This window comes from Protopterus annectens, chromosome 11.part0, assembly GCF_019279795.1.
Source record: "Protopterus annectens isolate FY-2018-M chromosome 11.part0, PAN1.0, whole genome shotgun sequence".
NCBI classification, from domain to species: Eukaryota; Metazoa; Chordata; order Ceratodontiformes; family Protopteridae; genus Protopterus; species Protopterus annectens.
The window spans coordinates 340,927,642-340,955,395 of NC_056745.1; the positions used below are offsets into that span (position 1 = coordinate 340,927,642).

A 27,754-nucleotide genomic window follows, 5' to 3' on the forward strand; every position below is an offset into this window, starting at 1 on the left:
CAGAAATAAATATGTGAATGAAGAAACAACAAAAAAAAAATATCAAGAAAAACTACCAACATGGAAAAAAAGTGATGTTATAGAGTAAAATGTGGTATAATAATGTGATAAAATAATATTATTAGGTAAATCCATGGGAAATTTTACCAGGAGAAGTCACTAAAGAAAGGAAAAAAGTGGTGTTGAAAGATTAGTAGAGTGTCAAGATTTCTTATAGAAAGTTTCCAGTAAATGGGAATATGATGAAGTTGAAGGAGCGTGTTTATTTTGTGGGGAGAAAGAGACAACAGAGCATGATTTTTTTTTTAAATGTAAAGAGTGGTGAAACTCTAGAAAAAGTTATGTGAAGAAATTTTTTTTGAGAATATAAATGTGAAATCTTTTACATACAGCTTAGCTGCCACCAGCTCAACAGATGGGAACTTAGTTTAATGTCTCATTCAAACGATGACACACTTGGGAGTGCAACACTCTCTTATGCTTAACTGTAGTATCAGCTATCCATCTACCTGGTGTGGGAATATATCCTACAGCTTTCTGCACCAAAGGGAAGTATGCTACCAGCTGCACCACTAAAACCTTTGACACGTATTCCTTTAAATACAGCTTCCATCATAAGTGGTGAGGTCAAACATTATTAAACATTGGTTTAGTGTCTGTACTTTCACATTTTGGGCATATTGAACAGCAATTTTTTTATTGCCAGTATAACATTAGGCCAGTAAAATCCAGTTAAATTTTTAGGTTTTGTCTTTTTCATTCTTAAATGACTACCTTAATTTTGTCTGTCTGCTAATTTCTTCACAAGTGTACTAAAGGTCTTGGCACTAACAACTGTCTCAATATGAGTTCTTTGCCATTGGTCTCCATGTATGACAGGCCATTTATTAATTCAAAGTATAATATTAAATGAGGTTGTTATTTCCCATGATTCCTTATTTGCTACTGTTATGTTCTTTTTAAGACTACTTTTTTTCCCACTTTGCCTTCTTGAAACTGACGTTGCTTATTTGGAGCTCAGTCAGGTCAACATTATTGTCATCAGAATTCTGATGTGAAGTGGAGGTTACTTCGTCTACAAATAAAAGTACATGTTTCTCATCTTCATTTACTTCACTCTGTAAAAAAAACAGAATATCTCATGAAAATAGTTTTCTTCCACCAAGGTATTGGTAGGCTCCCTATCTTATCTTTGGTATCTACTTTGGTTGTTTTGCCCTATTTCTGACTGACTCTTTGCTTTGGTATAACAAGGATAAGCTTTAGACTCTGTTCAAGTGCTCAATTCCCCTTTAAGTATTAAATTCACTCATCTTTTCTTAGGTTTCTACACCTCCTTCCCTTAGTTTATTCTTTACTGTGAGCTCTTTCTTTTCAGTTCCCACACTGATTTATTTTAACAACTGCAATATTTTAGTCATTTTGGATTTATTGTATTGCTCTAACTACTGGTATCTTTTGGTAAGACTCAGTAGTAGACATTTTACATTTCTATCTAGAGCCAAATTGTAGCTACTTTTGTGTTTTACAGTGTTAAAACCTTTTCTTTATTTAGGTTAAGCATTTCTGACAAAAGATCATGTGAAATCATCATCCACAGATATTTCAGGGCTCTTTGAACTGGGGAACATCTTGGCCAATTATCTCATCATGTGCTAAGCTGAGCACTGGAGCCACTGGATGTAACTTTAAAAATATTTTAGTATTTCTGCTTGTGATACAATTGTATTAACAGTAGCATTTTTTGTACCCTATCTTTGATCCCTCAGACCTCATCTTTACTGGCCTGGTCCCCAAGTACCCAATGTCTATGTCGGGTCTACAAGTTACTTTCCAATCCCCTCTCAGACTTATTCCACTTTTGCTGGGGAAGGCTGTGGATCCTGAAGATGTCCTGTAGATTTGGCTCATCTGTGCTACTATCAGGGGAGATTTTTTATGTATATTCTACCCACTTCCTTCCCCAACTCCCACTCTCATTGATTACATCTGAGGGTAACTACCCCCTTTGGAACACACCTCCCCTTAGGAAGTATATCATCAAGCATCCTCCCATCTTGTATAGGCACATCCATCACTTTCCTGTTGCTCTGTTTGTCACCAGAGCCTCTAACTGAACCTGTGTTGGCAGGGCCTTTGTCAAGATTTTATCCCTCTATGCCACCAGCGTGGCACAGTATATTCTCTTTTGACTTTGTGCACATGAATTACTTCAATTTTCTGTTTACTAAGTTATTTCATCTAAGGGAGCTCCGGAAATTTGCACTGTAACTTCCAATGGGTGAAGCCTAATCAAATTAAGTCCTCATATTTCAAAGAAATGTCCATATCTCTGGAACCATAGGGGTTGTTAAAGAAGAGTAATTGGCAAACTCTCAGTATAAACTATAATAGAATTCTTTTGATTCTTGGTTTTGAACTGGATTTTATGAATTACAGTAAACTCAGTAACTATTAAGTTTGTAATATTTTGTAAACAACTTACAACATCTCAGCAACCACTCAAGTTATACACATACTGACAGCAGCATTTTGTTCACCTAGCTGAAAGCCTTCATATGAGGCTAGGCAATTCTATCTCAGCTACTTGGTTGCTGAGATACTTAGAAAAACATGAAATTTATGGCACTATAAATAAATATTATATGAGCAACAATTAATTTATCCTACCTGTACTAGATAGAGATTAAATATCAATGCAGTTATGTCTGACTTTGTATAAGATTTAACATGAAATATTTTAATACTTTGTATGTAGCATTGTTTTGGAATTATTAATGCAAATATGACCAAGCGATATTTGACACCTATAGGTGTTAGCAGGATGTAAGTGCAAAAAAATCTGGCAGCATCACCAGGCTTTAATGAGGTAATTGTTTTATGCTTACACACATTGTGATTTAATTAATGTAATCATGTTCCCTGGGTCAAATAACTATTGTGTTTTCTTTCCCTACACTGAAATATTACAGCTGACAAGTTTAGTAATAGGACAACGACAAAAAGCAGAGCTGAAACTTCTACTAATTAGAGGTTCAGTGTTATCACATTACAAAGACATTTCAGGCTCAGCTTGTGGGATATTGTTAACAGTTTCTACTGACATAGTCTTACTTTCACTAATTATGCAGCATCTTCATATATGCCTTTTCCCTTTTTCTAGAACATTTAAAACAAATTAACTGAGATGGTATTGTTCTAGCTTGCAGGCAAAGAAGCAGACATATATTTACACAAAGGCTTATTAATAGACTTTGGTACATGCAGGCCTGGCTTGGAGTTTGAAATTCTAGCTAACAGACTTTCTATTAAAATAGATATTTGTTTTGGAAGATTAAGGTCACTCTGGAATAAGCATTTTCTAAGTAACTTTGGAGTGACGTTAAATTTCTCTACAAACAAGATATCTAGACATGAGGTTCTAGACAGTTTTAAAATATGCATGAAATCATCCATTTGTGATCCTACAGGTCAGTTCATACTGAAAAACTGAACGTTGTGAAACAAAAGATATCTTGCTTCAGATGAAGCTCCAGTCCCAGCTAAAATTTCATTTTTCAACTTCTGGTATACACATCAGCATCTTTTGGGTCCATGTATGCCTCCATTGGATCCCTGGTTAAATGACTGGACAAACTACTTTCATTCTATTTCAGATAAAGTTCCTCTTGTTGCAATAACCAGATAGGCTTCCGCATAATCTTCCTTCTTAAATTTCTTTAGGGGACCACTGGCATAATGGATTCCCAGTGAGGGGGGGGGGGTCTGACACAAGACAGTAGTTACCTTTTGCTGGAAGTTAAGCAAGTGTTGACAGGGATTGCACATGCTTCCTAAGAACTGTAGTCAAGCTGACTAAAAGCCTTTTAAAGTTCACTAACACTAAAATGATCTTTTTGTTTTGCACAGAACTCAGTAGCTACAGTTCAGTACCAATACATGTTTGGTTCTTCAACCAAGGAAAAAAAAATGCATTTTCTGCAAGGCATCCCTTCTCACTGCTGTAAAGATTATTTTTTCACAGCAGCTCACTATAAGGGCACAAGAGTTTTAGCAGATTTTCAAAGCATCCTTTTTTACTGACAAGCTCTATATGGCCCCAGAACATGCCAATATAGACAGAAGGATAGCAGATGGGAGAAGATCAAAAACTATTGCATTGGCCATGTTTGCTGATTTTAAAATTAAAAGGGTTGTTTGATAAGATATCACATATTTTAAAAGATTCCTGATATTTTTGTCAGGATTAAATCAGATCTGTTTTTGAAGGATTTGATATTTGTAAGAACTGTTATGAAGGATTTATATTCTGTAATTCCACATAAACTTGTATTGATTGGTTTAATAAACTTTTGGTAGAATGGTCAGGGCTGGATAGCAAAGAGATAAAACTTATTAATTGTATGGAGATAATTTTAACAACTATTTATTTTTTGAAGGATGTATTATTATTAAGTTAAAGGGGTTGCAATGGGTGCAGGTTCAGCTCCAGCCTTTGCCAATGGGGTTATGCCTCACTGGGAAACACAATATATTTCTGGTTCTGACTTCTTCCATTCATGATCACCTTTTGTTCAGTTTTTGGATAATATTTGCATACATTGGAAAGATAGTGGAGACAGACTGGATGAATTTATTACACATATTAATGCAAGCACTACTTTTTTAAGATTTACAAGTATTTGTAGTATGACTAAGTTACAGTATCTAAATTCCCAGATCTTTAAAGCTGTTGAAAAATGGGCATTCGTATCTGATATTTATCAAAACCTCACATACTCCAATGCATTACCGGATTTTAGTAGTTCTCACCTGTTGCACCAAAAAAAGAGTCCTGGTTAAAGGGCTTAGCACAAATAATTTCTAGATGAAACGTTTAAAGTTGAAAGTATGAAACTGTATCAAATGTAATTTAGGAGGGGATACCTGACAGAGCTAGTGTATAATATTAGAGGTGACATTTGGGATAAGAGAAGAGAGGGAAAACTGACCCCTGATTTGGGAAATGAGTATTTATTTATTGGGAGTAATAGATCTGTAACTAATACTAGATTCCAAAATGCAATGGTCATGACTTACAATAATGGTGCAGGAGCTATAAGGAACGTAATGTTTAATAACTGGGATTTGTTTTGGGCAAGTGGAAAGCAGTTTAAAATTTTGAGTGATAAGCCAACAATTGCATTTAGGAAAGACAGGAGTTTTAAGAATCTATTAGAAGGATATGACACTAAAGTTTATTTTGCAAGGCACAAGACAGGAACTTTTAAGTGTGGCCAGTGCAGCCAATGTAAGCAATGTGCTCAAAGGGTCTAGTATTCTAGTTGCTGATTGGGGGAGTTATTGAAACTAAAATAAATAGCGATTGTGCTGATCAGGGAGTTATTGAAACTAAAATATATAGCAATTGTAGTTTTAGAGGTATGTATGTTGCCATACTCCAAATGTGTTTTGGATTCTATGTAGGAAAAATGGAAGGAACCCTTAGGGAAAAATATCTGAACACATATATGATGTGAAAAAAGATATTTATAATGCCCATTTCAAACATATTGATAATTATCTGGGTCATTTTTTTTTAAATTTTCAGTGCTGGAAAAAGCGATTAAAGATATTCAGGGAGGACTGTGGAAAGAGAAACTTGAGGTTCTAGAACTTAAATGTCAGTTTGGACTACCAGCCAATAATACAGTAGGGTTGAATGAGTGTTGTTCAACTGGTAGTGTTTTAAAATTGAAGTATTTTAATTTAAATGTACTTGCATTATAATATAATCTGAATTTCCTTATTTTTACCATTTATTTTTTGCTTGACAATGTGTAATGATGGTGTGTACAACACAAGATAAAATGTATTTACGAAGGCAGCCTAGGGTATGATTTATTGTGTATTTAATGTTAATTAAATTTTTGTTAGATAAGTGGAACTTTTATCCAATCAGATGTTATCAGATGGATCACATGTCAAAGGAATATTGTAAAAAATAGGGTTCTTTTGTTCTGATGAAGTCCTGTTACATTTTAGGAAGAATGTGCTTAACTTGTGTAATAAATCAAGGTGGTTGAGTGGCTATGTGGCAGTTCTTTGGATTACTGGAGTTGTTTTATCGGTACTGCAGTGTTTCATTTTTGGGATATAGACAGTAGGGTTTAACAGTCTTCATTCAATAATTAACAATTCAGTTCAACAGAGTTTGCATTTCTTTCATTGGTGAGGGGGTTGAGAAAAAATAAAAACAAAATTCAGGCAGAGCAAGTAGCGCGCACACACGCACACACACACACACACACACACGCGCACACACACACACACACACACACACACACACACACACACACACACACACACACACACACACACACACAGTCACTACTAAAAGTAAAACTGTTCTGCTCACTGCAATCCACCAGTGTTGTATTTTATGTACTTTTAGTAACAAGGCATAGTCTCTGGGAATTTTCTTTCACTGCAAGTTAAGGTTCATTTGCAAGGTATATATAATCAAAGCATTTCTTTCTTTCAAAATGGGGAATAACAGAAAAAGAAATCTAGTAACAAAGTTTGTTTCAGAAAGTGCTTTTGTATAAGGTAATTCCATATGTAGTTCAGTGGACTCTTTTCAGTACACAAAATTAGTATTTCTTCTAAAGTAGGCCCGAAAATTCACAAGTATCACTTGTTGCTTTCATCAGGCTTTACCCAAAACTCTATAGACAAGGTTCAGCAATTTTTATTGGCATGTCCCTTTGCAGGATAATTTCTAATTTCAGGGACACCTTCCAGACTGCTTTAACACATAACCACCCAGGCATTATTTTTTCAGATCCGCCGTTGACTCAAAGGTCAGAAAATCTACTTCCTAAAAGGACAATGACCCTTATATACCTCTAGAGGCAGCTGTTCCTTCTTAGTTGCTATGGCGATTTTCCTGCCCACATCAGACTATCTGCCTCCTTCACACTGTCTGGCACACCCTTTTTCTCAATAAGCAGTGTGTTTCTCTGGCTTAGTGACCATTATGCAACTATTTAGTTTTGTGTGTGTGTGTGTGTGTGTGTGTGTGTGTGTGTGTGTGTGTGTGTGTGTGTGTGTGTGTGTGTGTGTGTGTGTTTGAGACAGAGAGGGAGAGGGTGAGAGAGACAGAGAGATGTGGGGGGCTAATAGATAAATTGAATATCTTGTTATATAAATTGTGTGTTTACTGAAAACATTTCTAAGTTTCAAGATAAGTGGTAAAGCTTTATTTAACTGAGATACAGTAACTACATACTTTGCATTTTTAACAGGTCTTTTATGTAGATTACTCATATCTGTGTATGAGCTACCTCATAGAAACTTTGAAATCTACTTCTGAGGTGAGGGCTTTATTTTTTAATGTTCTAGTTGATTATGTAGTAATATTGTAATAGTTGAGATAAAATTATTCTGTTAGTTTACAATGTTATAAGTTAGTTATGTGTTCTGATTAACAACACACCTTAATATATATTTGTAGATTTGGGGAAGGTTTGTCAGTTGGCTGGATGCACTATCTGTCCTCTTTGTTTTTTCAGCATTAAAGATTATTCAGTTTTTTTTTAATTTGTTGATTTATGTTTACTTTCCATATTTATGTATTTATTTTTCTTATTGTGCACATTGTTCTACGTTTATATTTTTTGAGTGAATACACATGAATTCTGGGATTTATAATGTGGGTAAAGAACTGATAAGTGCTTGTTTGTAGCTGATTTTTTTGGGGGGGAATTGAAGTGAGTTACACGCTTGATGATGTAGGTAGCACAGTGATAAGTGTTTGATGTTGCAGATTGACCAATGGCAATGCTAGATGATGGTGGCAGAGTGGAAAGGTATCTGGTACTCAGCCTATCACTAGTAAGTAGATATATATATATATATATATATATATATATATATATATATATATATATATATATATATATATATATATATATATATATATATATATATATATATATATATACACACACACACACACACACACACACACACACACACACACACACACACTCATATACATATCAATACACTACTTTATTAACTGTGTGAAATGATAATGTTTCTGCATTTAAAATATTACATATATTGCTATGTAACTTGTGAAACCAACAAATGAGAAAATACTTTATGTACTGAACATCGTGTAAAAACAACCAAAGGAAGCAACAGGCCATGGCTGTAGAAAAATAAAAGCAATTTATTCCACACAAGACAAAGGTGAGCGCTTTCGTGGACTAGGCCACTTCATTAGACAATAAAAACAGAACAAAGCCTCCATTTTACACCATTTCAGAACAACTCAATTGATAAAATCCCCACCTTCATTTAAAGGCACACAACATAAAAATTATGACTCTCAAGAGATTCACTGTGTCACCTGAAAAATTATTACAGTCAAATTGCACTTAAAATAAAATTCATAGCATAGAGATGTACAAATAGGGACATATAAATATATAGGACTAAACATATGTAAGTACAACTACTTAAGCAAATCCCTGCCTAACAAAATAGGCTTAATATTTATTTTATCATTCAGGCCCTTCCCTGAACTAGCCCTAAGTCTCACAATCCATTCAAGTTCTTTGGTTTCAGCTCTCAGTTTCATAGATTTGTTTTTATGGTCATAGATAGGGTCATAGACAATGGCAGAGGCGAAGATATGAAACTGCCTATATTGTTAGGCAGGGATTTGCTTAAGTAGTTGTACTTACATATGTTTAGTCCTATATATTTATATGTCCCTATTTGTACATCTCTATGCTATGAATTTTATTTTAAGTGCAATTTGACTTTAAGCTTTTTTCAGGTGACACAGTGAATCTCTTGAGAGTCGTAATTTTTATGTTGTGTGCCTTTAAATGAAGGTGGGGATTTTATCAATTGAGTTGTTCTGAAATGGTATAAAATGGGGGCTTTGTTCTGTTTTTATTGTCTGATGAAGTGGCTTAGTCCACCAAGTGCTCACCTTTGTCTTGTGTGGAATAAATTGCATTTATTTTTCTACAGCCATGGTCTGTTGCTTCCTTTGGTTGTTTTTACATGATATTTGACTGTTTTTTGGGAGCACAGCTTACCGTTACCACTTATTTTTTGCTTTTCTACAAGGTACTGAACATTTTATTAGCATATAAATTACTGACAAAGTCAGTGTAAATAAGTGTGATACAAAGATCAGCAGGGATCACTACTTGTATGAGAAATACAAAGGAAATAACATGCAACCAGACTGAAACTTACTTTATTAAAGTTCCCAAGTTTTGTTCGGATGTCCAGAAGGCCTGCTCATCTTTGTCCATATTTGCTATGGCACTTAGGGAAGGTACAAGAACAGTTAGATTTCCAGGTTCTTTAAGAGTTTGGATTAAACCTGCAGTCTGAAAACATGAACAGAAACTTGTTTAGTACTTATCTATTCTTAACAGCAGACTGTTTATGACAGACTACAGTTAAACCAACAGAATGCAACATATGATTTGTTTTGGACACCATGATCTTTTATTTGAAATACTGTCTGTTATTATACTTTCTATTTTTTGTAATACACAGTTTCTTTTCTTGCAAGAATGTAATAATTATCACACCAAAACCAAAAAAAAGTATTTTTCAGGGGCTTGCACCCATGTAAATGGGAGGCTTCACCCTTTTATCCATAATCTTCAACTGTAGTAACTTTGAGGTTGAACAAATTCTATATAACGTGAAAAGTGAGTTTCGAAAGTGCACCTTTTCTATTCAGTCAGAGTTGCTGCACATTTGTATCAGTCTACACAGTAGCACATAGTACCATAAAATATGATTTCTGACAAAGGACTAACAAAATCTCTCACTGACAATCCAGGTTTCATCAAAACATGCATAATGGATTAGGTCTGAGCAAATACAGGCATGATAAAAGTGATGGTTCCCAAAATGTACAGTATGGGAGGCCAAAAGATTGTAGATTTATTGCACTTGACCTTCACAGAAAGGAAAGAAGAAACACTGAGGTTGGACACTGTCTGTCATTATCTTTTTTAGCAAAACAGGAGCAAAGACAAGACATTTTCAATGCGTCACTGTCACATCCTTTTGACAGGCAGGCAACAGTTATTTATACTAAATGTGTTATACTTTCTTCTTCATTAATTAATGCCAATAATTATTCCGATTTGAACTCATGAGTATCTGACTGTTCTGACCCTGATTTTGACTATGAAGATGATCTGCTGTAGTGACTGTCGCTTGTCTTGTGTATTCAAATAAGACGAGACTTGGGTGTTCATTTAAGTAGTTTATTATACACAAACACATTAGGATGGAGGACTGGAACAATAAACTTAAACAAACTATCTGGCTGACTGCGATGCTTTCACTCTGGCTGCTCACTCAAAATGGCACTCTTGCTTGCATATGTTCAGTACTTATATGCAAGTGCTCACTGGCTGGAATGCTTCTTAAAGGTACATCACACACTCTGATCCACATCCACCCTCTTTGACTAATCTGACTTGCAATAACAATGACAATTGAATAGGCATGCACATTTTACAGACACATATAAACAACAGCAATCATGTCCAGGTTGTTGTGTATCTAGGATTAGGTCTTGAGATATGACCTGTCCTCGTAATGTAATAGTTAGAATTGGTATTAACAACAGGGACAGTCACTGGGGAATGTTCTACTTCAGGATTTTCAGAGATACTTTCAGGAACAAGAACAGATAATGAATGTCCTCTGGAACAGGAACATTGGACAAATCACTCTGAGAATTAGAGTCTCCATTACAGGCAAGATGCTGTAACATTGGCTTTACACCAGTAATAAATGTTTCCGATTCTGCCTAAATTCCATCCATTGTGATTTCACGATTTACAATCTCGGCTTTTCACACAAATGTTTCACAAGTCTGATTTGATCAAATCCTTTTGCTGTCTGCATCCTCACTATCTCCCCTTCTTTCAATGGATTCATAGGTTTGCTGGTTTTGTCATAGTATGACTTTTGAGGCACACACTTTTTTAGAAGTTTGGCTTTTAGTGCTTTGTTGTTTTTAGCACATGGAGCCAACAGATTCTTACTGATTGGTAATGCAGTTCTGATTTGTCTCGACATACGTCTCAAAGCAGGTTAACCAAGTAAATTACCACGAGGAATGTTTCTGAGATTAAGCAAGTCTAGAGAAACATCACTATTGTATTGTTTCTATTTCTGTAACAGCTGTTTTGCACTTTGTGCATTCAGCCAAGCCATTTGATTGCAGGTATTCAAGATTATTTGTAACATGAACAAAGTCCCACATTTCAGAAAATCTTTGGAACTGCTGAATTGTAAACTGTGCAGCACTGTCAGAAATAACTTTGTGTGGACTACCATGGACAGACGAATGCCTCTTCAACTTCGTAATGACAGTATTACACGTTAGGTTAGGAAGCAGGTCAGTCTCGAACCAATCTGAATAAGAGTCTGCTAACGCCAAGTAATGTTGACCATTCCACTCAAAGATATCTGTAGCTACTGTCGACCAAGGTAGTTCAGGAATCTGGCTTAAATGAAGTGGTTCTTTTTGTTGATGTGGTTTAGTACTATTACAAACAGCACAAGAAGAAAGTACCTTCTCAATATCTTTTGACATAGAAGGCCAAAATATTAGTCTTTTCACCCTTGTGTGAGTTCTAAGCTCATCCAGACATGTGGAAGAAAATTTTCTCACTTCCATGACTTCAAAATCAGGTTTCTCATTCTCATGCTGTTCAGTTGTTTTCTGGGTGATCAGGATAAAGTATCAGCAAGATAAAGAAGTTTGACTTTTGTGTAAACAAGGTTGAAATTGTAGTCTTGCAATTTGAGCATCATGCGTTGCAGTCTAGCAGGAGCTGTATGCGTAGGCTTTCTCAGAGTAGTAACTAAAGGTTGGTGATCAGTATCAGTTTGGATAGGTCAACCATAAATATAATCATGGAACTTCGAACATGCAAACACAATTGCCAAGAGCTCTTTCTCTATTTCAGCATATTTCATCTTGGTTTGGGTTAGAGTTCTCAATGCACAGTGGTCTACCCTCTTGAAGAATAATTGCACCAAGACGAAACTTTAAAGCATCACAGGAGAGTAACTGGTTTGTGAACATCATAATATCTTAAAGCGGGTGGACTGGCAATGTCCTGTTTCAGGATATCAAATGCTCTTTGGTGCTGCTCCAACCAGAACCAGGGTCCATCTTTGTGTGTCAGCTCTCTTAGCAGTGTTGAAAGTTGACTCAAATCTGGAATGAACTTGCCTAAATAAGTTGACCATGTCAAGAAAACTTTGTAAGGCTTTGACGTTGCTGGGAGCTGTCATCTCAAGAATTGCTGTTTGCTTGGAAGGATTTGGTCGTAAGCCTGAACTTGTAAAGAAATGACCCACATAAGTAACTTCTCTTAGCCTGAATTTACATTTCTGAGGATTCAGTTTAAGGTTCACTTTATGAGCACATTCCAGAATATTCCTGAGGTTTCTATCATGTTCGACTTCACCATTTCTCCTACAAGAATATCATCTACTGTTATACCACATGGATAGCCAGAAAAAATGTGTTCCATTGCATATTGAAAGACTTCACTGGCAGAATTTATTCCGAATGGCATTCTAAAAAATCTGTACCTTCCAAATGGCATACTGAAAGTAGTTAGCAATGAAGATTTTTGATCAAGCAAATTCTGCCAAAATGAACTCTTTGTATCTAAGACAGAAAAAAAATGGCATTTGGCATGTGGGCAGCAACTTCCTTGACTGTACGCATAGGATGATAAGGTTGTTTTAGTGCTTTGTTCAAATCTCTTGGATCAATACATATTCTAATATCATCTGAGCTTTTCTTATGAACTACTACCATGGAAGATACACATTCAGTTTGTTCTTTTACTGGATAAATTACTCCTAGGTGCACCATTCCGACTTGCTCAGCTTTGACTCAGCTCTGCATAGCTAATGGAACTTACCATGGTGGTCTGATGACTGGGCTTAACTTGTGGTCTAATTTCAAGGAGTACACAACTGGGAGTTAGCCAAGTTTGTCTTCAAAAATATCAGCATACTCAGAAAAAATAGTTTGGGTGAAATTTGTGCTGTTACCATTCAAGCTTACATGGTGAACTGTTTTATTAAATGAAATCAGTCCCATTTTCAAACTGTCTTTGAGGCCTAATAATGACTGCACGTGTCTCTTGAATAAGTACAATTGCAAGTCATAGCTGTTCCCAGCAGAGCAACATGAAAGCACTATTGAGCCTTTGGTTTGAATTTCTTCACCACCATAAGCAGCAAGCTTTGCACACTTTGTCAAATTAAGTTGTTCTTCAGCTTTTACTCTAGCAAATGTTTCTGCTGACATAACATTGCATTTTGAACCAGTATCTGCTTTAAGCATTACAGGTCTCTCATTGTTGCCAATAGTACAAAATACTTCACTCTTTGCCCACAAATCTACTGCAGTGACTGTTTCACCAAGCACAGACACACCATCAACATAAAAAAATAGGGTCACAGCTTTGTAACTGATCAACTTGCCTCTTTGAATGCTCTCGCTCTCTTAATAAAAGAATGTGCCCCTTTAGATTTACAAAATCTTTTGAAATGATTCCACTTCTTACATCTGTGGCACTGCTGACCAAAAGCTAAGCACTTTTCTCGTTTGGGCTTGTGGGTTCTACCACAGTTACGACAGTTGACTATGAGGCTTGGCACTGCAACTAATTTCATTGGCTTACAGTTGGTATTAGAGTTGGAAGCACCCATGAGCCCTTCCGATTTATACTTCTGTTTCATCTTAGTTTTATGTACACTATCAACATTCACAGTGGAAGATATTGCAAACATGTTTTTCTTATTTGTAAGCATATTCATGTGATTTTCTGTGTGCTCATATATCTGACAAATCTCTATGGCCTTGTTCAGCATTAAATCACTGTCTTGAAGCAAAATCTTTCTCACTGCATCATTATTAGCACCACACACAAGCCTGTCTTGTATCAACTCATCTCTCAGCTCACCAAATCTGCACATTTTAGCCTTATTTCTCAAGTCAGTTATATATGCTGCAAAATTTTCACCAGACTTTTGGCTTTTAATCTCTTGTGTAAGATATGTGTTCTTCCATTGTAATATTCCTTTGGGGGTTGCATATTTCTCTAAATTTACATTTCAAGCACTTGGGTCTTCCTGTGTTTCAGCCAGTACTGCAATATGGTGGTCTTCCCCCTCATCTGCAAACACAGCACGTGCATACACAAATGAATGCTCCCTTTCCATGGCTTCTGACCCAGCTAAATAAAGCAGAATAAATGGCTTTGTATGATGGTCTTTATCTGAAAAAGCAGCCTGTATGAAAATATCATACCCTTGCTCAAACACTCTCCAATTTTCTGCAGTATTGTTATCAAACACAGGGGGATTGGGTCTACGAAATCCTTCTGCCATGTGAAAAAATTACATTTAAACACAATGCAAATTTGGCCTTTGTAATTATCTACGAACATGTGTGCACTCCAGGTACTTGCAATAATATTCAAATGCACAAAATCTCCTTGAACTCACTGTACTTTGTGAAATAACTGTACTGTAATACAATACACACGTCAACACTTTGCACACTTTGGATATTTCAAATAGCTTTAGTTAATTTGGAAAAGCAGTACATTGTGAAAAAGTATGGTCATTTTCCTTTTCTTTTATACATTTTATGTGATTCGAATATTGTTTCAAACGGTTTCATAATTATTTAGAATACTTTTATCAATATCTCGCAGTTTCAGACATTTTGTTTAATTAGAAATTAATTTTGAAAGTTTTGAGTGCTTTGTTTTATATTTGTTGCGTAAAAAATAATTTAAGCAATTTTTCGTGCTGGAAATTCATTTCTGACCTGGTTGTGAGTCGTTTGAGCTTCAGATGATCCATTTCTGCATATTACTCCATTTTTGACCATGCACCTCATGGTTTTGACTGCGGAAACCATTCTGACAGCATGTCGCTCATCTTGTGTATTCAAATAAGATGATGGGTGTTCGTTTAAGTAGTTTATTATACACAAACAGATCAGGATGGAGGACTGGAACGATAAACTTAAACAAACTAACTGACTGACTGCTACACATATATATGCTTTCTCTCTGGCTGCTCACTCAAAATGGCACTCTTGCTTGCACGTGCTCAGTACTTATACGCACATGCCCACTGACTGGAATGCTTGTTAAAGGTACATCACATACTCTGATCTACAGTGGCTACACAACAAAACAGAAAATTAGTGTAGGGAACATTTGCAGCTTAATAGAAACATCATGCCCTGTCCAGCAAACATGTTTGATAATGGAAACACTAATTTATTTACCTCTAGCCATTTTTTGAATCGATTAGCTTCTGAGAGGTAAGACAGTTCCTGTAAATAGGAAGAAAAACAAATGCAATCATTAAAATAATAGACAGCTGCCAAAATGTCCAAACTCAAAGTACTGATGCTTAGATTCTGTATTATTTTATTCCCCATGTAACTAATGAAAACAACAAGTGGCTACTGATGATTTTCATTTGATGCTTTGGAAATACTTATTGGTATGTAAATTAGTCACTTACATTTGCTGCATTGCTGTAACATATGCTGCCATCACCGGAATATCCTTGAGGACAAAGGCATTGCCATGTTCCAGGAGAATCATTAAAGCACAGAGCCTTGCAAAATGGTTCAAAAGAGATTTTTTTTATTAGGCAAATCATTATGCTGGACATCTTACTACTGCTTTCCAAAACACTGAAAGAGTATGCACTGCAGAAGTTACTGCCAGACAACAATGAATCCAAATTAAAACGAAATGAGGTTAACTGGTGAAAATCATCAAAGACATTTAGCTTAATTAGTGAATACTAGGCTATCAGTCTACAGACGCTTACAAGCCTAGTCAATAATCAGAGGTCAGAATCAAACCATGTACCTTGTATCTGTAAGGTAAAAACCTTAACCATTACACCAACCCCACCCCTAAGTATAGCACACACACAGATAATCAATATGTGGGGATATAGTTAGGAATATAATAAGATGATGTGAAAAGTGATACTGTGAATCATTTTCTTTTATAATACTTGCAATTTTTTGTCCGTGTAGTCCTCATATACATATCATTCCAGCTCACAGAAATGTACATGTGCACACACACACACACACACACACACACACACACACACACACACACACACACACACACACACACACACACACACACACACACACACACACACACACACACACACACACAGTCACCCTACTCACATGCATGCAATCCACCACACATACACATACACACACAATCATATAAACCAAACATTCAGACAAATAATAATTTACCAAAACAGATGCTATTTTATTGGGGAGGGGAGTTTCATTCCATTTTTGGAAGCTCCATCTCCACATCCCTGTGCAGAGTTGTTTAGAGATCAGCACTGTTGCTGAGGAAGGAATAAAGAAACTGCTGTCCATGACCTAGCTACATACACCTACCAATTATTATACACTCATGCTGACCACCCATGACCTAGCTACATACTCCGACCAATTATTACACACTCTGACTGGCTGTCCATGACCAAGCTACATACACCTACCAATTATTATACACTCATGCTGACCGTCCATGACCTAGCTACATACTCCGACCAATTATTACACACTCAGACTGGCTGTCCATGACCAAGCTACATACACCTACCAATTATTACACACTCATACTGACCATCCATGACCTAGCTACATACTCCTACCAATTACTACACACTCAGACTGGCTGTCTATGGCCCATCTACATACACCTACCAATTATTACACATTCAGACTGGCTGTCCATGACCTAGCTACACACTCCTAGCAATTATTACACACTCAGACTGATCGTCCACAACCTAGCTACATACTCCTACCAATTATTACACAGTCATACTGGCCATCCATGACCTAGCTACATACTCCTACCAATTATTACACACCCAGAGTGGCTGTCCATGACCTAGCCACGCACTCCTACCAATTATTGCACACTCAGACTGACTGTCCATGACCTAGCTGCATACTCCTACCAGTTATTATCCACTCAGATTGAACTTCCATGACCTAGCTACATACACCTACCAATTATTACACACTCAGACTGGATGTCCATGACCTAGATACATACTCCTATCAATTATTACATACTGAAACTGGCTGTCCATAACCTAGCTACATACTCCTACCAATTATTACACATGCCTACTGACCGTCCAAGACCTAGCTACATACTCCTAGCAATTATTACACATTCATACTGACCATCCATTAGCTAGCTACATACTCCTACTAATTATTACACACTCAGACTGGCTGTTCGTGACCTAGCTGCATACTCCTACCAATTATTATACACTCAGACTGCTCTTCTATTACTGTTTCAAACATTGTCTCAAGCTACTACCTCATGGGTAACATTACTTACACCACATTCACAAAACAGTGCTTTCACATATACATCACGCTGCATATCATACAGTCACTACATTCACAGCACATATTCTTATACCAGCTGACCATCATAGACCATTCAGATATTCCACAATTGAACATGGCACAATCTGCACATTTAGTCTCCTATAACCAAGGTTTTACTTCTAGTTTATGGGTACTCACCAGATTCTCACTGCATGGCTGGATTACATTGTGAGATAGGAAACTTAAGGAGAAGTATATTTATTTTATTTATTTATTTAACATTTGTTTACTGGGATAGTCCGACTGAGCGAGTACCCATTTTCAGCAGAGGCCTAGACAGAAAAGCTCCAAAATTAGTAAAACGTATTTAGAAATACAACATTTAGAAATAGATATATTTTGAAATACAGGAAACATTTAGAAATACAAAATACAAAAATGTTTAGGAATACTAGTTAGACACATCATAATCACTAAAAGGTACCAACCATCAGAGTACATTCAGTTACAATGATTAAAGTGAATGTAAATCAAGATGGTTTTTAGTTGAATTTGGATGCGAACACTGGAAAATTTGGACTGTATGGGAAATTATGAACAAGAACATCAGAAGGGGGAGGCAAGAGACTATGAAATATGAAATGTGACTGTAGTAAGATATGTAGAGAGTAGAGTACAAATAGGGGATGTGGCGAGAGTAGAGGGGAGAGTTAATGGGAGAGGGAGAATAGGAGAGAGCAAAGGTGAGAAGTTAAAGGTGAGTTAGTGGAAAGAGGTTAGAATGGATGAATTGTTATAGGTGTGGAAGGGGATAGGAGGAAAGTAAAAGAAATAAGCAAAATTGTACATGATAGATGTGGTGTGGAAGGACAGTAAGTTGAGAAGCTGATAGACTGAGGAAAGGGTTTAGCCAGGACAGATACATGAACAAAGTCAATTATTACTGAGGAAAAGTCTTAGTTGATTTTTGAATTGAGTGTGTTTGGCAATAGTGATGCTGGCCTGAAGGCTAGAAGTCCATGTTTTGGAGATGTAAGTAGAATTGAGAGAGTAACTGGCTTTATTGGTGGATTTAGAGACCTGTATTAAAGATTTATTTGAGGAGCAAACTGGGTGAGTGTTTGTATGAGGCTGAAGCATTAGTTGAAGAGCAGAGGTTTTGTCAGGTTGGTGTACCAGCCTGTGAGTGATAGAGAGTTAAGTGTAAGTTAAATAATTGGCAGCTCTAGCCAGATTAGTAGATGTAAGGCTAAGCAATGGTGAGACCTGTATGGGAAGATGGAAGCGAGTTTGGCTATTTTATTGTAGCAGGATTAAAGTCATGCTAAATTGGTTTTACTTAAGTTTGTGAAGATAAGAGAGGCGTACAGTATGGTGGAGAAAAGATATGTTCTGGCTATGGCCTCTCTAGAGTAGTTAGTGAGAAAAGGCTTGATTCTGTACAACGAGCCGAGTTTAATATGTGTCTTCCTGATTGACTGTGAAAGGTGTAGGTCGAATTTCAAGTTATTGTCAATTAAAACACCTGATAGTTTTGTTTGGGATACAGGTGTTATTAAGGTGTTATTTGAGGAATGCATTTGTAACAGGGTTGGGGGGGTTTCCTGATTTGCTGGGATGAAAGAGAATCAATTGACTTTTAAAAGGGTTCAGAATCAGCTGTGAATCAGATAGCCAGGATTTGATAGCTGTGAAAGACTGCTGTGTAATAATAATGACAAGTAGTTTTAGGGAGGGTGCGGTGCAGATACGTGTACAGTCATCTGTGTATTGCACTATGGCAGCTACACAAGAAGATGTGTGGAGTAGGTTTGTAAAAATAGTGAAAGTAGAATCCCTAGGATAGAACTTTGGGGCACCACCATATTTGACAGGTAATAGGGTTGATAGCTTTTGTTGCCATTTGACTACTTGCAAGACAGGTAGCTATGGAACCATGCTAGGAAAGTTTAGATTGGAAAGTTCATCAAGAAGTTTCTTGTAGGAAACAGTATCAAAAGCTTTGAAAACATCCAGAAAAATAGAGGATACAAGTTTCCCATCATTTCTATGCTGGTTTGTGGTATTGGTGAAACTTAGAAGGCCAGTAGTTGTACTGTGGTTGGGACAGAACCCTTGTTGTGTGTTGGATAACAGGTTATTCGATAAGAGGTAGCTTAACAGTTGCAGGTGAATACATTTTTCTAATATTTTGGAAAGAGGTGGTAGGATAGCAATGTATCTGTAGTTTGACAATTTGGTAGAGTTGCACCTTTGTGCGGGGGAACAGTAACAATAACAATGAAACACACAAAAAAAATAACATATGACAAAAATTAGTATTTACTGTATTAAAACCACCAAAATTTCTGGTATCTGAACACAGCCTTCATGGGGGTAATGCCATTTAGTAGTTTAGTTGAATCAGACTCTGTGACCTCAAGGACTTTAGTGCAATGGGTTTGTCTGTCAAGAACTGCTTCTTAATAAACTTGCAAGTTCATACTTATTACTTCAATAATCTTGTCCTACCTTAGCCTCTGCTGCACTCTTCTTCTTGGGTTTTCGATCTTTCCCAGCATGTCTTTTTAATTGAATCCAGTCACTGAATTATCTGAATTTGAGTTTCAGGCCTTCCAGAGAACAGTTTGTATTTATTTCCTCATGTATTGACTGGTTTAATCCTCTTCCTTTCTGTGTAATTCCCAAATGTTTTCTCCAACACTTGATTTTTAAACATTGATTTTCTAGTTCGTAGGTTTATTTACAGTCTAGCTCTTACATTATCATAGCTTTAACTAAATGGTCTTGATTCACAATGTCAAGTCTTTGCTGTTTAAAATCTTGTCTAGATATGGCATAACTTTCCATATAAAAAACAACCCCCTTTTGATATCACGGCTGCAATCACTGTCTGGAAGGATCTCTGAGCCCAGGGAAATCAAATCTGACACTTCCTCCACTCCTTCCCTGTCTATTTGCAAATAACTGAATGGGCCCAAGGACATCATTTTATATTTTTTTCTTATGCTGAGGGCTAATAAAAACATAATCAGTTAATAAGGTATTTAAAATGAACATTCTTGCACAGTACTCTGGGCATTAATGTATTTTAAAATAAATAACTTTTTCTTTTAAAACAATGAGTTGTGAACAGACTGACCTCCAAAAGACTTGCTCAGAAGCAGTAACTTTTAAAAATTCTGGTTCACAAGAATGAAACAAAACAGAATATCCCCCAGTAGGGTTTCCCATACTAGCATATCCCTGAAGTGCACCTGAAGCATAAGTTTATCTGTTGTTTCGGTTTGCTAATATATAACACTGACTGCAGAAATACCTAAGCTACAGGTTCAGAGTAAATTCAATTACAAAATTAAAGAGGTAATTTGGGTTTGTGCTCCCCAAATCCTTCTACTCATGTATAATAAGCCAGAGATTGCTTTATCTTGGGGAAAGACGATGCCCCAAGTTACTGAGATCTCAATCTTCTGAGCAAACATCCTGGAGTCTTTCATTTGTGACCTAAAGTTGAGTTTCTATCACTAGTGTTCCAACTATAAGCTCTGTACTTAATCAGAAATGTTGCTGATTTTAATAAAATGAGAACTGTCTAACAATTCTGTCAGGTATTATTATGATGTAAGTGGAAATGCATTCATTTGTAAGGATGTGCACTAATCCTTAGTGAATTAATGCCTAATGATCAACCTTTGTAGGTATATACTAGGCTAATGACCACTACCAGGGCCTTTATAACCCTAACTGTGCAATCAAACCCATTTGTGTCTGCATGTATCATGGCTGTTTATTAGGAGGGGGTATGTTAGGAAGTTATACAGGTTATGTAGGGGGTATGTTGGTTTGGGCATTACTGTCTGCTTCTGTCTATTACAGACATGGAGGCCAGACCTGGAGTGAATTTTCAATTTCCCATCCATTGGTCAAGGTTACACTTAAATAGGGTTAGGGATGGACTTAGCTTCTCATGGATGAGGAGACTGTTCCAGAGCACGGGGATCCTCTGAGACACATATCTGTCTTGCCAACATGTTTTATTAATGCCACAAGCAAAATTTAAAACCTTGGATCTAGCAGTTTTGCCACTGTTCTTACCTTGGATTCTGCTGGTAAGGAATCTTTGTAAGCATTCTAGCTGTTGCATATGTATGGCCAAGTACATGATGAAAGGGGCATTATAGTCAATGATAGGTCTGATAAAGGCAGAATAAAATGGCACTGTGACTTTGTTGGAACTGTATGCTATGCCTTTACATATAAGTTTGCTGACACAGAATGATGTTCTTACTACCTTGGCACATGTTGGACAAAGGCCAAATTACTGTCTATATATGTTCCCAGATCCCTAAGTACAAAGTCAACTCTTATGGGTATTTTATTGATGGTGTAATTAGCCTGGGTGTCAGTTTTCAAAAAAAGGTACTGCAGTGCATTTTTGGCACTGAGCTTTAATCTGTGACTTTGGCACCATTCATTTGTCTGTGTTAGACCCAACTGTATGATTTTTGTGTCTTGGAGGGATTCTATTATAGTTCCAAATTTGCAGTCATCTGTGAACTTAGCCAAAGACCCTTGACATTACCCTTTACCTCAGTTAACAGTTCTAGCATGGAGCCCAGAGGTATCTCATTGGTGATCAGTCTATTAGTGGAGGTGGTATCACCACTGACTTCCTGGGTCCTGTCTGTGAGCCAGCTGGCAATCCAACATGTTATGGAGGGGTTTATACCCAGTTTGGTGAGTTTGTCAACTGCCAAAGTGAGATATTGTACAGAATGCCTAAGCCAGGTCCAATTGGGTGGTATGCACAGTTTTCCATTCATCCGTTGCCTTGGTGGTGACCTTCTCAATGAAGTCTACCAGATGTAGTAGAATGACCTTCTCTTGACAAAACCAGACTGGATGGGGTCCAGTGTCAGAAGTCTTCCTATATCTTTGTTGATCATTTTCATGATAATTCATTCCATGGCTTTGCATATTAGACTAGTCAAACTAATAGATCTGTAGTTGTAGGGGTCAGTTGATGGTCCACCCTTGAGAAGTGTGACGGCCATTGCAGTCCTCCATTCTCATGGTACAAAGCTTATTTTGAGGCTAGAGCTGAAAGTTGTTTCAACCTATTTTGGAAGCATTCCAGGATATTGTCAGGGCCCACTGAGACTGTGTTTTTGGCCTTAGTATACACCAGTAGCACCTGTTCCCTGTTAACAGTTTGAGGGGTTATGGTAGTAGGTATTTCATGGGAGAGGCAGGGAGGGAGTGGAGACGAGGTGTGAGCTGAAATTGTCAGCTAGAAAATTTGCTACTGAAGCTTAGTCAGTGTGAATGTGGCACCACTGACGACCAGTTCAGCTCATGCTGTGTGCTGCTTTTGAGGTTTGAGACATAGCTGTATAAAGCCTTGTGGTTATTTTTAGCCTATGAGGCTTTCTTGACCTCATAAATGGCCTTGTTGATATTAATTAGTTCGCTTAGTTTCCTGTTTAGTTTAAGTAGAGAGCTCCTATCATTATGTGAGTTGATCTTCTTGATTTTAGCCATGACTTTTTTTCCTTTTGTTATATACCTTATTAAGTTTAGGATTCCACCAGTGTTTTTTTTAAGAGTTTCTTTTGGGTTTACTTCTAGTAGGTGCGGCAGCCTCTACACAGCCATTTACACAGTTGTACTGGGTCTCTGTAAATAATTCCACATAGGCTGCTGTGAAATGAGGGTTGGGAGGGACAGTGAATTTTGGCAAACTATCACTTAATAGGATGTAGTTTGCTTTAGAATAGTTCATAACTGTTACAAGGTTTGCTGGGGATACTGAGTTCATTTTTATTTTGAAGAAGATTTTGTGGTCCAACCTCACCAGTGAGGATGTGACACTGGAGGTGGGGTGGGTGCAGAACTCTCCCACATTAGTGGGTTCCAGGTCCAGTATGTTTGAACCTCTGGTGCGTACAATCTTGTCAAGTGTATTTGTGTTAATAAGGGCCTGGAATCATTGTGCCTGTTATTATGAGGCAGTGTATCTTTCCCGGTCTATAGAGGGGTACTTAAAGTCTCCCATGAATAGGATATGTGGTCTAACAGTGAATGTCTGCAGTAGGTCTTGGTATGAGCTATGGAATTCTAGGGCAACAGAGGGTAACTTATAACTTGCTAGGCTAAGGTATGGGACTTTGTCTATGGTGATCTGCATGTAGATTAATTGCAGGACATCATCTGTTTGACCAGAGTCATGCTCGTTGCTCCTAATATAGATTACGACTGCTCCACCTTTTGTCCCTGTCTGTGCAGCTAATGGTCTAAATGTCTCAGGCACTGAAGCCATGCACTGCCAGAGTACGTCTGCAGATTTAAACCATGCCTCAGTAATGGCACAGGTGTGGTTATAGTGTGTGGATTTTCTTGTTTAGGCCCTTAGCATTGAGCAGCAGCACCTTTAGGGTTCTTTAGGTTTCACTTGCTATGTTGTTAGGTTTGTAAATTTGGTATTGCCTAAAAAAGGCTCTAAAGGGGTGGATAAAGTTTTAGCCAATATTTGGAAGCCTAGGTGAGACAGGTTCAGAGCATCCTTTGCAAAGCACCTTGGTTTGTTATTCATGTCCTCCCATGCTGATAAATATTGAATTCCTCCGGAAAGAAACCAGAAACTAAGCAGATTGTTGAAGTCAATCATCTTTTGTTCATACTGTGGCATCATCCTCTGTGAAGGAAAATGTTGCTCAGTTCAAGGTACATATCTGCCTAAGGCACATATCCAGAGAGATCAACAATGTCTTTCTTTATGTAGTCAAGGGAAGTATGGGTGTGGGCATATGTGTTGCATCTGGTGTTGCTTTTGGTGATTATTTTAGAAATTGTTGATGACAGGCATTGCCATTTATAGGCTTACAAGGTATTTGAGGTTTGGGAAGATTGTTTTTAGTGCCTCAGCATAAGTTGGTCTTTATGTTTGGTGGACACTGTGTGTGGTGGATATAGTGTTGTTTATATCCAAGATTTTTGCAACCAGTGTAATTGGGTATGAGCATCTCTTGTTTACTGTGTTTATTTCATTCAGGATTAATTGCTTGACTGTGAACTTGACATGATTGCTACATTGTATCAAAATGCCCATATCTACCAAGCTGGCTATGGAGACATTTGAAAATTGCATATCTATGTTGTCTGGACCTGTATTTGTGTGGGCTACTGTAGGTCAGTGAGAGAGGTCTCCTTGGGTGCTGTCTGGAGTTTGGCACTAGACTAGGTTAAATTGTTCGGAGACTTTATAGTAGTGCTGTTTAATGTGCAGACCAGCTGCTCTAAGGTTGTCTTTGTGCAATGGCTTTATTTTAGCCAGACTTCGTTACAGGTTTCAGTTCTAAGGGTAGTTTTACAGATAAAATTTACTTTCTGGATATGTGTGTGTGTGTGTGTGTGTGTGTGTGTGTGTGTGTGTGTGTGTGTGTGTGTGTGTGTGCGTGCAGGGCACTGCTAACCTCTTTATGTATTAACACCAAGAAAGATTGCTTGTGAGTGTAATGCTATAAAAATTATTTAAAAAGACTACATTGACAAGGCAATTTCAAGTATTAGGTACCTTTAGAATGATTTCTCAACAAATAAAGCAAAAATAATGCAGTAGCAGTCTAACTAGTTAATTGAATGGCAAAACAATAATACAAATCTCTTAAATGCCAAGGATGAAACAAAAAAAACAATCTCTTATCTGCCAAGGTTGGAGCAGGATTAACTCATGACCTCCTCAGAGTGCAGCATGGGTGCCAAGCAGGAGGTTTACTCAAGTGCAATAGTGGGTTGCTGGGTGGGCACTCAGTATTATGGAGCTATGGAAAACAATTCTGAAGGCTGTATGCATTAACCACACGTGATTCTTTACACTGCTCATGCAAAGGAAGATCTTGGTTAGTTTCAGATCAGCAGAATAATAACCATTAGAATCCTTTATAAGAAAAACACTTGTTATTCAGATCTAACATCCACATCTGATGTTTTCCTAAACTAGCCTAAGAACTAGTTACAAAACATGTCTTATATATCAATGGCAGATTACTACATCTTTGCATTTATTTATAATCATGCTCTTTTAACTGGACTAGAAATACAATTAAACAGATAAAAATATCAAAATTAATAAAAAAATGGTCATTTTAACAGAAATGTATAATATATTCTTTAATGTGGCATATTTTGCCTTCTACCTCCAACTACATATAAAAAAGAATGCTGGATTTATTTTTTTCTTATGCTTTAATACTTTTGTTTTTTCCCCACTGTGTCTGCCTGCCATCAGCTTTTTTTCCATTGCTTGAGTCCATTTGCTTCCCTGCACTGGGGAATAGCATGCATAATGGCAACAGCTAACCAGAGATAGTCATTATCCAGGCAGCCATGAATGTATGTGTTTCCCAACCTGCATCCATTGCTGCATACTACAGGTGGTTTCTGTTTAGGCCAGAACCCTGCTCCTAATGGCTGAGATGAACACCCACATTACGTTGATGGCCTACAATGTGTTTCAGTTTTGTGTGCATGTTATCATCCACATAGCTAGTGAGAACTGCAGTCTTTGATTTGGAAGGAGCACGTCCATGTGTCCATGCTCCCAATGTTACCTGCATTTCACATCCGGATGTTAACTGTATTTGACATCTCACAGGCCTATGCTGTTAGCAGCCAATCAGACCACCACATCCTCCCTCCACTCACTACCACCCTCCCTCACCAAGCTCTACTGGACGACAGTCTGCCATTCAAGCTCTGGTCTTCCAGGGTATAGTTAGTGCTTTACCTTTTTCACTTAAACATCAAATTGTTACAACAACAAGTGTAGGAAACACACACACACACACACACACACACACACACACACACACACACACACACACACACACACACACACACACACACACAAAGATGGATTTCCAGTAGAATTACTTTAATCAGTTTTAACACTTTCATCTTTATAGTGGCTAAGACTTCATCAGAAATCCTAAAAGGGAATCAGAGCATGCCAACAAAAATGGTGAAATGGGTAGGTGGAGCCTATCATACCTATCGCATCCGCTGCCATTGTCAATATCATATAGCCCCTGCCGTAATCTTGATGGGATGCCAGAAAGCTACATTTGCTATGATGCAGTCAGTTAACTGGAAATATCAAATGCCTGAAGGGCAAGGCATATCTAGTTAAGAAGAAAGAAATCAGGGGACAGCAAAAAAGTGTGCTCAACATGGGCTGTGGGTCACATTAGATGCATGTCAAAATGTCAGTTGGCTCCGACTGGGAAAGTTGAAACTACTCACTCTCAGCTAGATTCTGAGTAAGAACAAATCTGCTTTGAGATAGCCATACTGAACTAAAGGTCAGCTCCTGGGGATAATCAGAGAGAAGTCTCCAAATGCAGAGTAAATGCATTTTACTATAGATTAATATCAGGAATATAAAATGTAACAACCAGAACATGCCAATTACACTTGAAAAAGTACAGTTAAGTGGAGCTACAATTAAAGTATCTCTTCAGTAGTTACACAGGGTAAATCAATGCTCTTGAAAAGCAGGAAAAATGCACTGAAAATGGATAATCTCAAATGTTTACAACTGCAAGACAAACATTAGGCTAAATTATAATATTCTGGTGGCAAGAAATTAAAAAGCTTTAATCAATGCAAAAATCAAACTAGAAGGAACATTTATAGAGGAGTCACTGTGCAGTATATTAGCATATATTTTCTAAGCTTTTATTAAAATACGAGTGATGAGGTTCTGGCAATGCACAGTACTTAGCTGGATTTACCTTACGGGAGAGTACACGGCAAGCAACATTAGTGCAGGGGTATATCAGTTAATAGCAGGAGGTATCTTCTTGTGCAAAAGCCCACTAAGTGCTGTAAGAAAGTGTTATGCAACTGAAGGGCGACAAAGTGACTTCGAATTAGGTTAGCTGGGTATCTTGAGAGTAGTTAAAAATAGAAAGACAGTGACAGTGGTAAATGCCAGAACTGTTGTGTAGATGTTTGATAATGTAGATTCTTAGAGACCAGGAAGTACAGTAGTACGGCTCTGAAAAGGTTAGGAATCTACTGAAACCTATTAATTATATGATAATTTGATAATTCATGTGAATGTTGTAGAATGAAAACTTGACATATGGGTACTTCAATGTGTGCTCATTTATTCTTTCACTCACTGATAACCCAATTTGTCTTACATGACTAGTGTGACAACCCATGGCCATAATGCATAAGACTATATACATA

At 37.2% G+C, this 27,754-nt stretch overlaps 1 protein-coding gene across 1 annotated transcript in view; it reads right to left on the reverse strand.

Annotated features, from left to right (window-relative positions):
- The window catches only part of STAB2 (stabilin 2), a 922,612-nt gene that overhangs the window by 461,781 nt on the left and 433,077 nt on the right, over nucleotides 1-27,754 (reverse strand). Inside the window, exons 27-29 of the mRNA XM_044087850.1 lie at nucleotides 15,619-15,714; nucleotides 15,377-15,424; nucleotides 9,262-9,398 (exon numbers count right to left, since the gene is read on the reverse strand). Of these exons, the coding sequence (XP_043943785.1) occupies nucleotides 9,262-9,398; nucleotides 15,377-15,424; nucleotides 15,619-15,714 (281 nt within the window). The remainder of the gene's footprint in view (nucleotides 1-9,261; nucleotides 9,399-15,376; nucleotides 15,425-15,618; nucleotides 15,715-27,754) is intronic.